General features: G+C 46.3%; 1 protein-coding gene across 1 annotated transcript in view; it reads left to right on the top strand.

Moving 5' to 3' along the window:
• Positions 1–14,071, top strand: part of CAMK1D (calcium/calmodulin dependent protein kinase ID) — a 388,582-nt gene that overhangs the window by 138,832 nt on the left and 235,679 nt on the right. The window contains exon 2 of the mRNA XM_077169413.1: positions 3,648–3,779. Within this exon, the coding sequence (XP_077025528.1) occupies positions 3,648–3,779 (132 nt within the window). The remainder of the gene's footprint in view (positions 1–3,647; positions 3,780–14,071) is intronic.

Below are 14,071 nucleotides of genomic sequence, written 5' to 3'. Positions count from 1 at the left end.
GTCTCACCCCACCCCATCTCACCTCCAGGCCCTTTCTCACCTCTGCACCCTGTCTCACCTCTTTGTGGGTTCCTACAGCAGCCGTGGTGAGGAGCACGTGGTGAGGTGAGGAGCACGGCTGGATGCAGAGTGGACCTAGCACACAGAGGAAGGTCTGACCGCCTCCTGCCATGGGGTGCTCTCTGCCTTCTGGAAAAACAGCCTTAGTAAAAGTGACAGGTGGGAGAAGACACTGTGGTGACTGCAGCATCCAGGACCCAATGACAGAGGGGAAAGTGAAACATCTGACTTAAAATCCCCAGGTGCTAGAAACGCGCTCTTTCCTCACTGACTACCTTGTTCTTCAAGACACTTCTTGTCCCCGCCCGCCCCGCCCCCCCCACCCCCCCACCCCCCGCCTTGGGATGCTGAAAGGGGCGTCTCCTACCCCCAGGGTCTCCCTCCCCCTAGGAGCCCTCACAGGGCGGTGATCCCCGAGGTGGGGGTGGGGTCCTGGGGAGGTCCCCTGACAGTGTGGCGACGGGTGTACTTGGGTGGAAGCAGTTGGCCGTGACCGGGTGCCATCGGAAACATGTGATCCCATCTCTTGCTTTGTGCTAGATCCCCTGTGGGGTCGACTGATTTATTTTCCTGTTTACTTGTTTATTTGCTTGCTTATGGTTAATGATTACCATTGAACAGTTCTGATCCAGGAAGGGCGAGGCCCCGCACGTGGCACCCAGCATCCCGAGCGGAAATGCTTCGCGCCCAGCGCTTTGTGGCTCTGTGTGGAAGGTCCTTGTTCTGACGTTTCCCACTTGGTTACTTTGTGAATCAGCACCTCCTGCCCTTCTGGGGCCGGCCCTGAAAGTGGATGTGCATCTCTTGATGCCATCTGGAAGACGCACAATTATTTGCCTTAAGTGCGAACAAGTTTCTCTCACTGGAAGGGGATTTAAAAATGCACATGTGGGACATGACATCCAGGGGTGGAAGTCTCCCTGGCAGTGTGGGACATGACTCTCAGGGATGAGCCTGGTCCTGGTACCCTGGAATCAACAATGTCTGCCTGACCAAAGGGGGAAAAGCAATGTAACAAAATAAGGTATTAGTGTCTGAGAGACTTCAAATAGAGTCAAAAGGCTAATCTGGAGGTACTCTCACACCAGCTTCAGCTAGATACTGCTATTTACCATGGTTTGCCAACCCCCAACCAAAACCATTCCTGCCAACCCTAAAGAACACCTAGGGCTGTATCTGAGATTCTATGAAGGTTCTGTGCACTGTGATTACTTTCCAGAAACCTACAACCTCTGGATGCGTTCCTAGACTAAATAATTCCTGAGACCCAGAAGAGCCAGCCTCTCTAGAACATCAACCAGTTCTATCCCCCATCCCATACTATCAACACCCCTTTCCAACATGAAAAAGTCAAAATGGCCATAGCCCAATTACCCCTAAAGATTGGGAGAAAGATCAAAGGAGAAGGAGGAGTTTGTAATACAGACATGATAGGATTTAACAAATGAGTATGACTACTGATTTACTATATTGATATTTCTTTTAGTCTCCAGTGTCTTGGAGCAGCTAGAAGGAAAAACCTGAAATTGTGAAAGTGTGACCTATATCAAACTCTGAAATCTGTCCTATAACTAATTGTTGCAGTATGCTTTGAAATTTATTGCTTTTTTGTATATATGCTATCTTTCACAATAAAAAAATAATACACGGGTTTCTTCCTCTGGTCTGGGATGAGGCCACTGCCCTGGTGAAAGCCTCTCTGGTGGGGACTGAGCATCGGCTCGAGGCTTGCCTTGGGTTCCCAGTTTGTCCAAGGGTGTGGAGACCCGTCGAGCCCGTCCCTCTGTGCCCTGGACCTTCCCAGGAAACACCAGGGGCTCCTGAGAGTCCAGGGGAGGGGGAATTGCGTGGACTGCTGTCTTGGTCTCCTGAGGCCACCGCAGCAGAGGGCCACCCGCTGGGAGACTCAGCACACAGGACTCAATTTCCAGTTCTGGAGAATGGAAAAGGCCCAATCCCCAGAGTTGGCCTGGCCGTGCTCCCAGTAGGGGAAAACACTTCCTTGTGTCTCGTGGCTTCTGAAGTTGGCTGGCCATCCTTGGAGCTCCTTGGCTTGTGGACACAGTGCTTTCACCTCTGCTTTCCCCTGGTCGCCGTGCCTGATTCCCTGCCTCTGTGATGCCTCTCCTCTTTCCTAGACATGGCCTTCCTTGGAGATGAGGCCTGCCTTTATTCACTGTGATTGCATCTGAACAGATTCCGTCTGCAATGACCTGCTTCCAAACCGAAAGTTCAGACTTCCCCACATCTTTTGGGGGGCCCAGTTCAACTCTCAGAACTCGTACTGTTTCCTTTGTCTTGCCCGAGTAGAGCTGAGGTGTTGAGGGTCCGAGATGGATGGCTGAGGTGCCTGTTTCCGCTTCGGAGTCAGCAGGGGATTTCTGCTCCCCTGCCCCCCGAGCCTGGCACCTGGATGCCTGCTGGCAGCGACAGGGGTGGCGGATGTGTGGGGCGAGGGACTGAGGCCCTGGCCGGGGGCTTACTGACCTCAGGGGGCCTCCTGGGGGATGTGGACTTTTGGCCCTGAGTGTCCCAGTTAGCCGCTCCAGTGGCTGCATTGCCTTTGTGGATGTAAATTTTAATATCAGGAGGCAAGTTTCTCCACTTATTACATCAGTGCTGAGTGTGTTTCGTTGATCAGTTGTTTGGTTTAAAAAGAAACAGGCTCTATGTCGAGGCTGGCACACCCTTACCAATTCATTAGCCTATGCCAGTGTCACGCGTTATGCCAACTCACCCTTTTACTACTTTCCTCCCTATCTGAGAATTCCTTACAGGTGGAGTGCTCTGAGATTTTCTTTGGATGGCAGGGCCTGTGAGGAATCGCGAAATTTGAATATTGCTTTCTAGTCACCTTGCAGGGGGATGGTGCTAGTGCCGACAACTCCAGAGGGATGTGGTCCTTCTCTGGGACTCTGTCTGGGAGCCTTGGCTGCCTGTCCAGGGTGTCAGTTTTCTCCCCGTCCAGCAGGGGCAGCTGGTGCTGTGGGGAGGTGCAAAGCCCTGTGGTGCCCCCAGCACCTTTGCACGGAACTTGTTTGCACAGGGGTGTTTCATTGTGTGAGGAAGTCCGGTGAAGCTGACTCTACGTTTATTAGTGTTTCTCCACCCCCTGGAAGGGGGAGATTGTGAGTCATGTCTGTGAATCCGACAGCATGTGTGAATCCCAAGGAGTTTTTCCGAGTTTTTGTGGGGGTTGTTCTGTAGCACGTGTCCGTAACATGTGATCCTATCCAAACACTTTCCTTAAGGATTGAAGTGGCTCTCATGAGTGTTCCAATTAGTATATCGACATTGTCCTGTAACCCAGTAATTAGCATACATACATTTTAATATATGTAACAGGTCAAAAATAAAAATTACCTTTCACTCCAAAAGCCATCGATGAAGTTTGAACATTTGCTAAGGGGAAAAAAAAGAAGGAATTTCCATAGGGAATGATGCAGATAAGGTGCAGTGGTTATACCTGCATTTTGTGTTTGTCACCATTGTTATTTAAGCTTTGGTAGTGGAACTGGGGGAGCCTCTTTAAACCCCCCCAAACTCCTGACTCTAAACTGCTCCTCTTTTTTACTCTCTCCTCGCAGTGGGGCGTTCTCGGAGGTGGTTTTAGCTGAAGAGAAGGCGACTGGAAAACTCTTTGCAGTGAAGTGCATCCCCAAAAAGGCGCTGAAGGGCAAGGAAAGCAGCATCGAGAACGAGATTGCGGTTCTGAGGAAGTAAGTCCCCCGAATGTAGGCTCCCGCCCTCGCTGCCTCTGGTGGGTTGCGGGGTCCCTGCTCCCCAGAAAGAGGGCTGGCACTGGGCTTTCTTAACCACAATGACATTATGTGCGTTTTCAAAGCACGTTGCACATCCGCTCTCTTGGTCAAGTTAGTAGTTGTTTCGAGTGAGCCCCGCGGTCAGTCAGGCCGACTCAGCGTGTCCTTGGGCAACTGACCCACCTCCTAGCCTCCTCCCGGGGTTCTCAGACTGACCTCCCGCGGACCTCAGAGGATTAACTGAATGTAATTTTTGTTCCCCTTGGGTACAAGAACCAAACCATCCTGGGTGGTCTTTGGTGAGTGAGGTGTCAGCTGTTCTCCCCACATTCCACCATGTCTCCCAAGGTTGGGGAAACAGACCCCTTTGGGGTACCTGCTTCTGTGTGTCTGGAGTTATCTGAGGAACGTGAAATACGTGGAAGAGAATTTGGGAAAACAAATGACTCTAAGGACACTAGCATCAAGCTACAAAGACAGATGCTTATGAAACATTTATTTAAATTGCTCATTTTTCAATAGGAAATCAGTACGTGGAGAAGGGAGTATATGCTGGTGATATCAAGTTGCACACATGTTGTGGATATTTGACATTTTAAATGGAATTCTGGACACCTGGAGCCTTCCAAAGGTCCTGTGTTGGGTGCAGGGGCTGCTAGGCTGCCACTGAAATGAAGGAGGTACCTTTGTTTTTATGGGATTCCTTTATGGGCTGAGAAGTGAAAATACTGGAGAAGTAAGCGTCAGTGCTGCTTTCAGTCTGTGTGGGTAGGTGGCTGGGAGTGAACTTCATAAGCCAGTCTTGGTTTATGCTATGGCCATTCTGCCTTAATTAGCGTCTCTTGCTTCCAATAATTACTGCGTCCAGGGAGAAGACATTTAAAACAAGGGAGGGCAGGGATTTGGAATAACTTGTTTTGATAGCTCCTCTCTGTTAGCTGTTAGAATGCCTTGAAGCATGACCCTTCCTTCAGGAAAAAAGAACAAGGAAATGATTTCCTAGGGGTTAAGAAGGTGATATATCTCCTGTACTGATTTATTTTTCGGTATTCTGCAAGCGATTTACAGGTAGAATAAGAGGCAGTTCCACAATGTATTAGGTGTTCAAGGAGTGTGATGTATACAACCTACTCTTAAATGTTTAGAAAACTGATATATATATGTATATATATATATAGAGAGAGAGAGAGAGAGAGAGAGAGATTGATAGAGCGGTAGATGGACAGGTAGAATGATACAGCAAATGTGATAAAATGTAAAAATCTGCAGGGGTGTGTTGGAGTTCTCTGCATGGGTTTTGTATTATTTTTGAAACTGCCCTGTAAATTTGAAATTATTTCCAAATAAAATAGTTGAGAGGGAAAAATGAGGTAGATCCATATCGTAAGCAGTAGAAGGCAAAGTGTATATGAGTTGTTAAAAAAAAATAGCTTGGAACTACCCTTAGAGTTCACTCAAGGGGCATCCATTCATTTAACAAGTACTTATTAAATTCCTACTCTCTGCCAGGCACACTGGTAGGCACTGGGGCTCAAAAGATAAGCAGTTCTTGCCCTCGAGGAGCTCACAGTTTTCTCTCTTAAGTTCAATAAGGTGATAGATGCTGGGCTAGAAGTATGAACAGGGGCTCTGAGATGGGACTGCCCTGTTTTCCTTTGGGGCGGGAGGAGAGGCATCGTAGAGGAGCTTGGTTCCCAGGTTGAGTGTGTTTGGCTGGAACAGATCATCAGACAGACATTCCAAGCAGAAGGAGCAGCCAAATCAGAGGTAAAGAGAGTGGACTGTTTGGGACTGTGCTGGGAACTCCATGAAGGGTTCAAGGCAAGGTACAGGGAGAGCTAAGTTTGAAGAGGGAAGATTGTGGGGGGCTTGTGTACCCCACTTTGGAATTTGAGCTTCATCCTGTGAACAGAGAGGCGGGAGAACCATTGAAGGGTTTTTAATGAAAGGAGGCATTTGATCAGGTTTGTTTCATAAGGATTATTGTGGGAGGAGAGATCGGAGGGGCAGAACTCGCTATGTGGAGAACAGTTTGAAAGGCCACGGGAGAGTCCAGCTGAAAGGCGAAGCAGCAGCCAGTGACAGCAGCAGTTCTGGGGACAGGAAGCCGAAGACAGACAGGGGGTGTGAACAAATCTTTAGGATTTAGGGATTTGGTTTCTGTCTTCGATGACTGGATGGAAGACAATCCCCTTTGCTGAGAAGGGAAATCCAAAAGCAGCAGGACAGGCACGTTCTGATTTGGATGTGTTGGGTTTGAGGGGCCTGAGGGATGTCAGCGGAGGTGGCCAGGGACACTGGACGCCCCAAGGCTGGTACTCAGCTGAGATCTGGGCTTGCTGTATGTTAAAATTTTCTGAAACAACATAGAAAAGTCTTGATACTTTCCACACCTCGTTGACGGAGCTCTTGGTGGACCTGCTCTGTTCTGGATCCTTCCGTGGCATCCTGGACCGTTTGTACGCTTCCATTCTATTTTCCACCCAAGCCGGCCTCCTTCTCCATGCAGAGTTTATTGCCGGTTGAGCGATTTATTTATTTCATTGGATTAAAGTAATGTAGCTAATATATCCTTAAGGATATCTTTGTGGTTGCTCTGAAAATAGTTCCAGAATGATTTTCTACTTGATAAGTGGATATTAAACCAAGCTTGGAGGAAAGAGAAGTGATAGGCTTCGTGACAGGCTGTTGCTGTGCAGGAGAGAGAGCTGCTGTTCTGACTCGTGCATTCACCGAGCTTGATCTCTAGGATTTGGCATGAGCTTTCCTAGGCAGAATGGTTAGCTAGGGTTCCACCGATGGAGTATTTTATACGTTTCGGAATTTAACATCAGTGTTAAACACCGAGGATTGGATTATAGAGCTTATCGCTTCTTTGATATTATTTGCCTAGAGAGCAGGCATGACTCAAATCTAATTTTGAGGCAATGCATAAAGTGCTTTTGGAGAGGTAGAAAGGCAAAAACATAACCAGTCTGCGTTTGAATGAGGATGAGAAAGATGGATGCTGGTGGATAAAGCAGGAAAATGGGGGACAGGGAGGAGCAAAACAGAGCTGTAGCCAGAGCAGGCTTTTGCCTAGTAGTTGGGGAAACCAAGGCACAGATGGGTTATGGAGGTGACATCAGAAAGAAATGTGCACCCGAATTCCACCTGCTGTCTGGTGGTTGCCTTGTAGGTGGTTGAAGTTGTCTTGCCCTGGGTCTTGTCCCTCTGGGTACAGTGAGGCGTCTCCGCTGACAGTTTCTGCTTTTCTCCCTCTAAAGCAGTAGTTCTCAACATGGGCGGCACATTCAAATTCCCTGGGAGGTTTCTATGAACACACCAAGGTCTGGACCCCATCCTGGACCAATTGAGTTGGGTGTGGCAGGCACTGGGGACTTTAAAAGCCTCCCCTGAGGCAGGCCATAATGGCTCAGCAGGCAGAGTTCTCACCTGCCATGCTGGAGACGTGAGTTCAGTTCCCAGTGCCTGTCCATGTAAAACAAACAAACAAACAAAAAGTTAAAAAAAAAAAAAAAAAGGAAAGCCCTCCTGGTCTCACCTCCCAGAGCTCTTCATCATGTGCAGTAGTACACATGTGTACCTACGTGTGCCCAGATGCATCCCAGACAATGATTCCTTTAGGTGAGGAGTTTCATTGGATGGGCAGACTCAAGGGCAGTCCCTTTTAAAAACTGGATTTCATTACCATGGAGGTGAGTGGGGTTGAGTCCATCTCCCCACCCATGGGGAGCAGGCACCTTTCTCTGAGGGAGGCTGAAGTATGGGGGTGAGGACAGGGACCTTGCCTGAGGGGATGAGCTGGGGGTTGGTCGGGTCAGCACAACTCCACACTAAGCCCGTCATCAGGAGAGCGACGGGGCCAGCCAGGCCACCCAATGCCAGAGCCCTGTGTCCTGGGCTGGAGACACGGAAATCTTGGTGGCTTAAGGTCAGAATGGTCATCACAGAAAGTGGGGAGGACAGGGCCTTCTGGAGGGAGGTGAGCCCTGGGGAGAGGAGGACTCAGAGGCTCAGTGTGGGGGGTAGCGTGGGGCAGTGAGACAGCCTGCTCCTGTAGTAGCTTAATTCTCTGGCTTAGACCAAACACATTTTCCTCAGCAACAGATAATTAAAGAATAAGCCAGCCAGGGAAAAGACAACCGGTTTTGTATTAAGTAATAGCTTTCTGAGAAAAGCTTCTGTAGAGATTAACTCATTTAAATCTGGCTGGCTGCTGCTCCTCCTGGCCCTGTCCCTCACTTCAGTCACTGCCATGCGCCTGTTTGTTGGGCGTGCAAGACAGACATATGCTTCAATAGAAAGTCATTGATTCAGGGCAAACGGAACCGCTTTTCCGGTGACTGCAGGTGGCTGTTCCTTGAGTTTGTTGGGCACCTGTACAGCCTTGTAAGGGTCTGTCCAAGCCACCTAGGAGATGATGCTCTAATGTAGGATGCCCTTTTCCCTGCAAAGGTAGCATTGGAATTGACACAAGCAGTACGTGCAAAAAGTGTTGGCTCTATGACATCCAGTAGGGAAGCAGGTGTGCCTTTTATCATCCTAGAACTTTTGCTGACCCTGGAAAACCCTCACTGAATGTTCCCTTGAGTTTGACAACCACAAAAAAATGCAGTTCAACTAGAACTGAGGTTGAGGAATGCAATTAAGTTATTTGGTGTTGGTTATCTTTGTGGTTGTGTGTGGTTGAAGCCAAAATCTTACCAAGCCTTGCACCTGCACACGTGGACCTGCCTGCAGGAAGACCCCAGATCTGCAGGGATCTCAGCGTGACCCAGCCTGGCTTCGTGCAGGAAGGTCAGAGTCTTCTTTATGGCCTTGCCAGTGACCTGCACTCAAAAACTTGCTGGACTGGGCATTCTCCCTCCTGATTTGTACTCTCCCTTTCTATTTCTGCTCATATTTAGTGGTCACTGCTATTCTGCTCTAACAACATGCATGCATATAAGAAGAAATCGAATTAATCGGTCTGAGGCCACAGCAAGTTTATAGCTAAGAGAGGACCTGTTTGATGCATTCAGGCAGCCATGGTACAGGGCTCTGTCCATAGCAGACGGCCAGTGAATGGTGTTGATTGTATTGAGACTGGAATCAGCACCATCGTATTACTTCCAACAGATTCTTGGGCATGGCTTACAGAACTCCATAGACCAAAAGAAAATAAGGTTGTTTTTCTCCTTTGTTCCAAAACAAGAGTATTCAAACTAGCTTGAACATGCATGTGGGCTTGTCTCTCTGATGACTTCCTGTGTCTGGAGCCTTTCCTGGTCAGCCATTTCCACCTCCCAGATACTACATTAAGTGTGGCGCTGGTAGGCTGACTGGTCTCCTTTCCACAGGCCTTTCTCTGATGGCATCTGCAAATGGGTATCTAAATGTGTGTCTGAGATTGGCCCTCCCCACCTCAATTCCACAATGTCTCCTGGTGAATGAAGCCCCAGCCCTTTGGTAAACACAGCCTCTTTGTGACCCACCACTCTGGTCTCCACTTCTCCATCCCCTTCCCACCATGCTTTGGACTAGTTTCCAATAAGGAACAGGTGGTTTCCTCTGCCTTCCCTCCCATCTTTCCTGCTTCAACAGGCCAAGCCTTGGTTTGTGATTTATCTTCTCTAGAATTCCCCCTTGGTTGTCCTTGTCTGGGCCCCCCCCATCCCTCTGAGAGCCCACCGCACCCTGTGTACCTCTATGGACATCCCAAATCCAGCAGGGAAGGCTAAGCCCTATGCTAAAGGTGGAGATGGTGAGAATGGAGACAGTGATGGGGGGTTCAGGTGGTGTTAAGGAGGGGGGAGACATTGGGGCTTCAGCACTGATGAGGTGCAGAGGGCTTAGGGGAAGGGAGAAATTCGCACTGGTTTCCAGGTCTCTCTTTGATGGCCACTTGGGCAGCAAGTCAATCAACCAACCTGGGGCATTCTAGAAGATGAGGTGTGCTGAAGGGAAGATATCCCTCCTATGGCAACAGCAGAACTTAAATCTAGTCTGGTTGCTCCTACCACCTTATATACTATATATATTACTCTGTAGATATTTAGAGTAGTTGAAGAAAAATGTGTTGTATCACACTTTTAGAAACACTGTCAGCTATTTGTGTGTTGTTTCCTGTTGTTAGCTTCGTGTCATCTAATCTAGTTATTTACTTGGAGAGTTCAGCTCTTGTGTAGACTACTTTGTGGTTTAACTTCCTCTAATAATGTATCTTGGCAAATATTTTCCCCTCCTTCTGTAAACTTTCTCAGAAAATGATTTATACAAATTTCATGTAAATAATTCCAACAGAAGTGTAACTTGTAGCCTAATATTCCTAAGAAGCCAGAATAGCTTACTTTGGAGGATCATGCTACACGAAAGGTTAAATGCAAAGAGACTTGAGCGAGATACAGAGAAAGAAAGAAATACACAGCAAAGGTTTTCTGTTTCTTTTATGTTACGCTTTAAATTGTGTCCGTTTTGTCATCTGCATGGCTTTGGCATTATGATGGGCAAATGAGCTATTTTAGTGATGCTTTATTTGTGATTCATTATCTAGTTTTTTAAACACCACTAGAATGGAAGATGGATAAATTTTTTATTTCACATATTTGAAGTCCAGGGTTAGCATTTGAGTGAGGTAATACATTATTTGCCATTTTTAACACACTCTTCTCCCTAAGCTCAGCCTGACCTCACAGTCAGTCTGGGGCCAGGTTTGGGGAAATCTACAGTGGAAGAAATTGTTTCTAAAAAAGTAGTTCCATGGGGTTTGATCAATCTCATATCTATTTTTTTAGCCATTTGCATTTTCCTTTTATGAGAAACAGTCTTGACTATATGATGTGGACTTGTGACACATATCACTTGGGAATCCGAACACATGCTAGGATATTTGTTAGCAAATAAAGAGTGTTGTGATAGATACGGTGTTTGGCTCTTGTTGAAAGCAGCAAAGCTGATGCGACAAATATATATACGTACATATATTTACATGCACACACATTTTAAGTACTTTTCGGGTTTTTGCATCTTTCAACCTAAGAGCAAAAACATGCTTTTGCTTAATTTAGTCCTTGTATCCTCAAGGCTGTCAACAGTCTTCCTACCAGGGCACCTAAATAAAATAAGGCAGGTGATACTGTGAAAGACAGTTTGGCAGTTCCTTAGGAAACTAAGCATAGAACTACCATATGACCCAGCAATTGCACTACTACATATATACCCCAAAGAACTGAAAACAGGGACTCAAACAGATATTTCACACTGATGTTCATAGCAGCATTATTAACAATAGCCAAAAGATACCTAGGTATCCATTAACTGATGAATGGTAAACCAACTGCGGTATAAACAAATAATGGAATATTATTCAGCTGCAAAAGGGAGTGAAGTCCTGATCCATGCGATAACATGGATGAACCTTGAAGACATTGCATTGAGAGAAATAAGCCAGACACAAAAAGACAAATATTGTATGATCTCACCAATATGAAAAAGAATTGGAATAAGCAAACTTGTGGAGTCGTCAGAATCTATAATACAACTTACCAGGGGATGAGGTGGGGGTGGGAGGTAGGAAGTTAGAGATTAAGATTTATAGAGTTTCTATTTGGGACAGGAAGAGTTTTGGTAGTGGGTGGTGGTGATGGTCACACCGCACTGTGAATGCAGTCAACAGCACTGAAATACATGTATCTGAATGTGGTCAAAAGGGGATATATTGGGTTACGTATGGTAGGTTATACGTATGGTAATAGAAAACCAATTAGAAAAAAATACATGGAACTACACTCCACAAACAGTGAACCCTAAGTTAAATCATGGACTATAGTTAATAGTACAGGTATAAAAATGTGCTTTCATCAATTTAAAAAATATTCCACACCAATGTTAATAATAGGGTGGTGTTCTAGTTTGCTAGCTGTCGAATTCAATATACCAGAAATAGAATGGCTTTTAAAAAGGGGAATTTACTAAGTTTGCAAGTTTACAGTTCTAAGGCTAAGAAAATGTCCCAATTAAAACCAGTCTATAGAAATGTCCAATGTAAGGCATCCAGGGAAATATATCTTGGTTCAAGAAGGCTGATGATGTTCAGCATTTCTCTCTCTGCTGGAAGGGCACATGGTGAAATGGCAGCATCTGCTAGCTTTCTCTCCATGCTTCTTGTTTCATGAAGCTCCCCAGGAGGCATTTTCCTTCTTCATCTCCAGAAGGAGCTGACTGGTGGACTCTCTGCTTCATGGTTCTGTGGTATTCTGAAGCTTTCTTCAAAATACTTCTTCTTATATAGGATTCCAATAAACTAATCAAGATCCACTTAGAATGGGTGGAGAAATGCCTCCATCTAATCAAGTTTAATACCCACAACTGATTGAGTCACATCTCCATGGAGATAATCTAATCAAGTTTCCAACCTATAGTTCCGAATGGGTATTAGAAGAAGGCTTTGCTCCCACAAGATTGATCAGGATTAAAACATGGCTTTTCTAGGGCCACATAGATCCTTTCAAACCAGCACAGGTGATACATGGGAATCCTGTATTTTATGCATGATTGTTCTGTAATCCCACAACTTCTCTAAGTAAAAACAACAAAACAAAACAAAGAGATAGGGCATGTGAAGGGCCTTGGTGTGCTTTAAAGGACTATACAAGTGTTCTGTATTACCACTCACATCACCCTATTCTGAGAGCTCAGGAAACCTCTGTGAGAGGTAAAAGCAGAAACTGTTTTGCCCATTTTTTTTGAAACAAACTGAGTCATACAGTGTGTAATTTGGATGGGTGGTGGAGCTGGGGAGAGAGCAGGGAGCTTCTCACCTGTGGAGATTTTCTCCATTTATGAATCCTTTCCATTAGGAATTCACTATGGCAATGTTGGATATTCTAAGAACAGCTTATAGGAGATGCAAGTCTTATGGCTTTCAAGAAATAATAAGAAAAGGGGTCAGTTAAGTGAATTAATAGACCTATAACTTTAAAATCACAACTCAAGTTTTTGTCCCAACCTGGGCTACTGAAATCCAGAGCAATTTAAATCTCTCTTTTGGGATTTTAAATCCAGATATTTTTACTTTGTCATAATTTAGAAACTTGTTTGGAACACTACAAGCTTTTGTTCATTTTGTCCTCACAATAAAGCTGGGAAGTGCATACTATTATCCACATATTACAGATGAGGAACTTGGGCTGACATAAGAAATTTCTGGAGGCCACAGAGCTAGGATTGGTAGGGCAGAACGATACACACAGGTCTGTCTGTCTCTTTCCAGTATGCTTTGACCCATCTGGATCCCCTATGTTCTGCCCTTAAAATAGGGCCCACATATTCTTGGTACAGATAGCAGCCCACCTGCTATATGTAAGAGATGTTCCCTTAAGGTGCCAAAGTAAACCTCTAATTGTGATGCCTCCATCATTGGAGAGGCAGTGTGACGTATCAGTGGAGACCCCCAAATCAGGCTCCAAAGCTAACATCCCAACTCTACCACTTCAAAGTTGGAATCTTGGATATGTTATTTCACCTCGGTGCCTCTATTTTCAGTAACGTGGGAAGTTCTTATTCTTTGTCTCAAATAGATGTGAGGGGGATTGTAGCATTAACAAGTGCAAGGCACTCTACACCCGGCCTTCCGCATAGTGGAGCTTTCCAGATATTTGCAGCTTGTATGATTATTCCATATAGGGGGACATCTCATCTGACAGTGGAGCACTGGGAGAAGATGCTTTCTGAAAGTCATATTACACATTAATTATTGGTGCCCCATGGGCTTCCTGTTGGAGCCTGGTGTTGCCAGAAACGGCAGTTGTACCAGCAGTGCTGAACTGGCTGGCCCTTCTCCTGCAGAGGGGACTGTAGTGATAACACCCAGTATCCAGAACATGTTGCTTGTGCTGTTTTTTTTATTTGTTTGTTTGTTTTGCTATGGAAACCACTGCTCTCCTTGTCTCTTTCACTGTCTGCTTCCCTCAGGGTTAGGGTCACAGAGCACTGGGGCTGGAAGAGGCTCTTGGACATCATGTGCAGCTCTCTTGATGTCCAGTTGCAAGGGCAGGTCCAGAGAGGGAAGTGACTGGCTTCGGGTCCCAGAGCTGCTGTGGGCAGATGAGGTGGTTTCTGGTGTTGTGACACCACACGGCTTCTCTTGTGGAGCACTGTCCAGGAGAAGGCAAGAAGACAACCCTTCGTGTTATTAAAGCCCCTGGTGTGTGCAGCAAGGACTAAAGAGTCTACCCCCAGCAGTTTGGCCCAGATCCTGTCCAGGATGC

This window comes from Tamandua tetradactyla, chromosome 7, assembly GCF_023851605.1.
Source record: "Tamandua tetradactyla isolate mTamTet1 chromosome 7, mTamTet1.pri, whole genome shotgun sequence".
NCBI classification, from domain to species: domain Eukaryota; kingdom Metazoa; phylum Chordata; class Mammalia; order Pilosa; family Myrmecophagidae; genus Tamandua; species Tamandua tetradactyla.
Note: the sequence above shows the minus strand (reverse complement) of the source record. Positions and strands in the feature narration are given on the sequence as shown.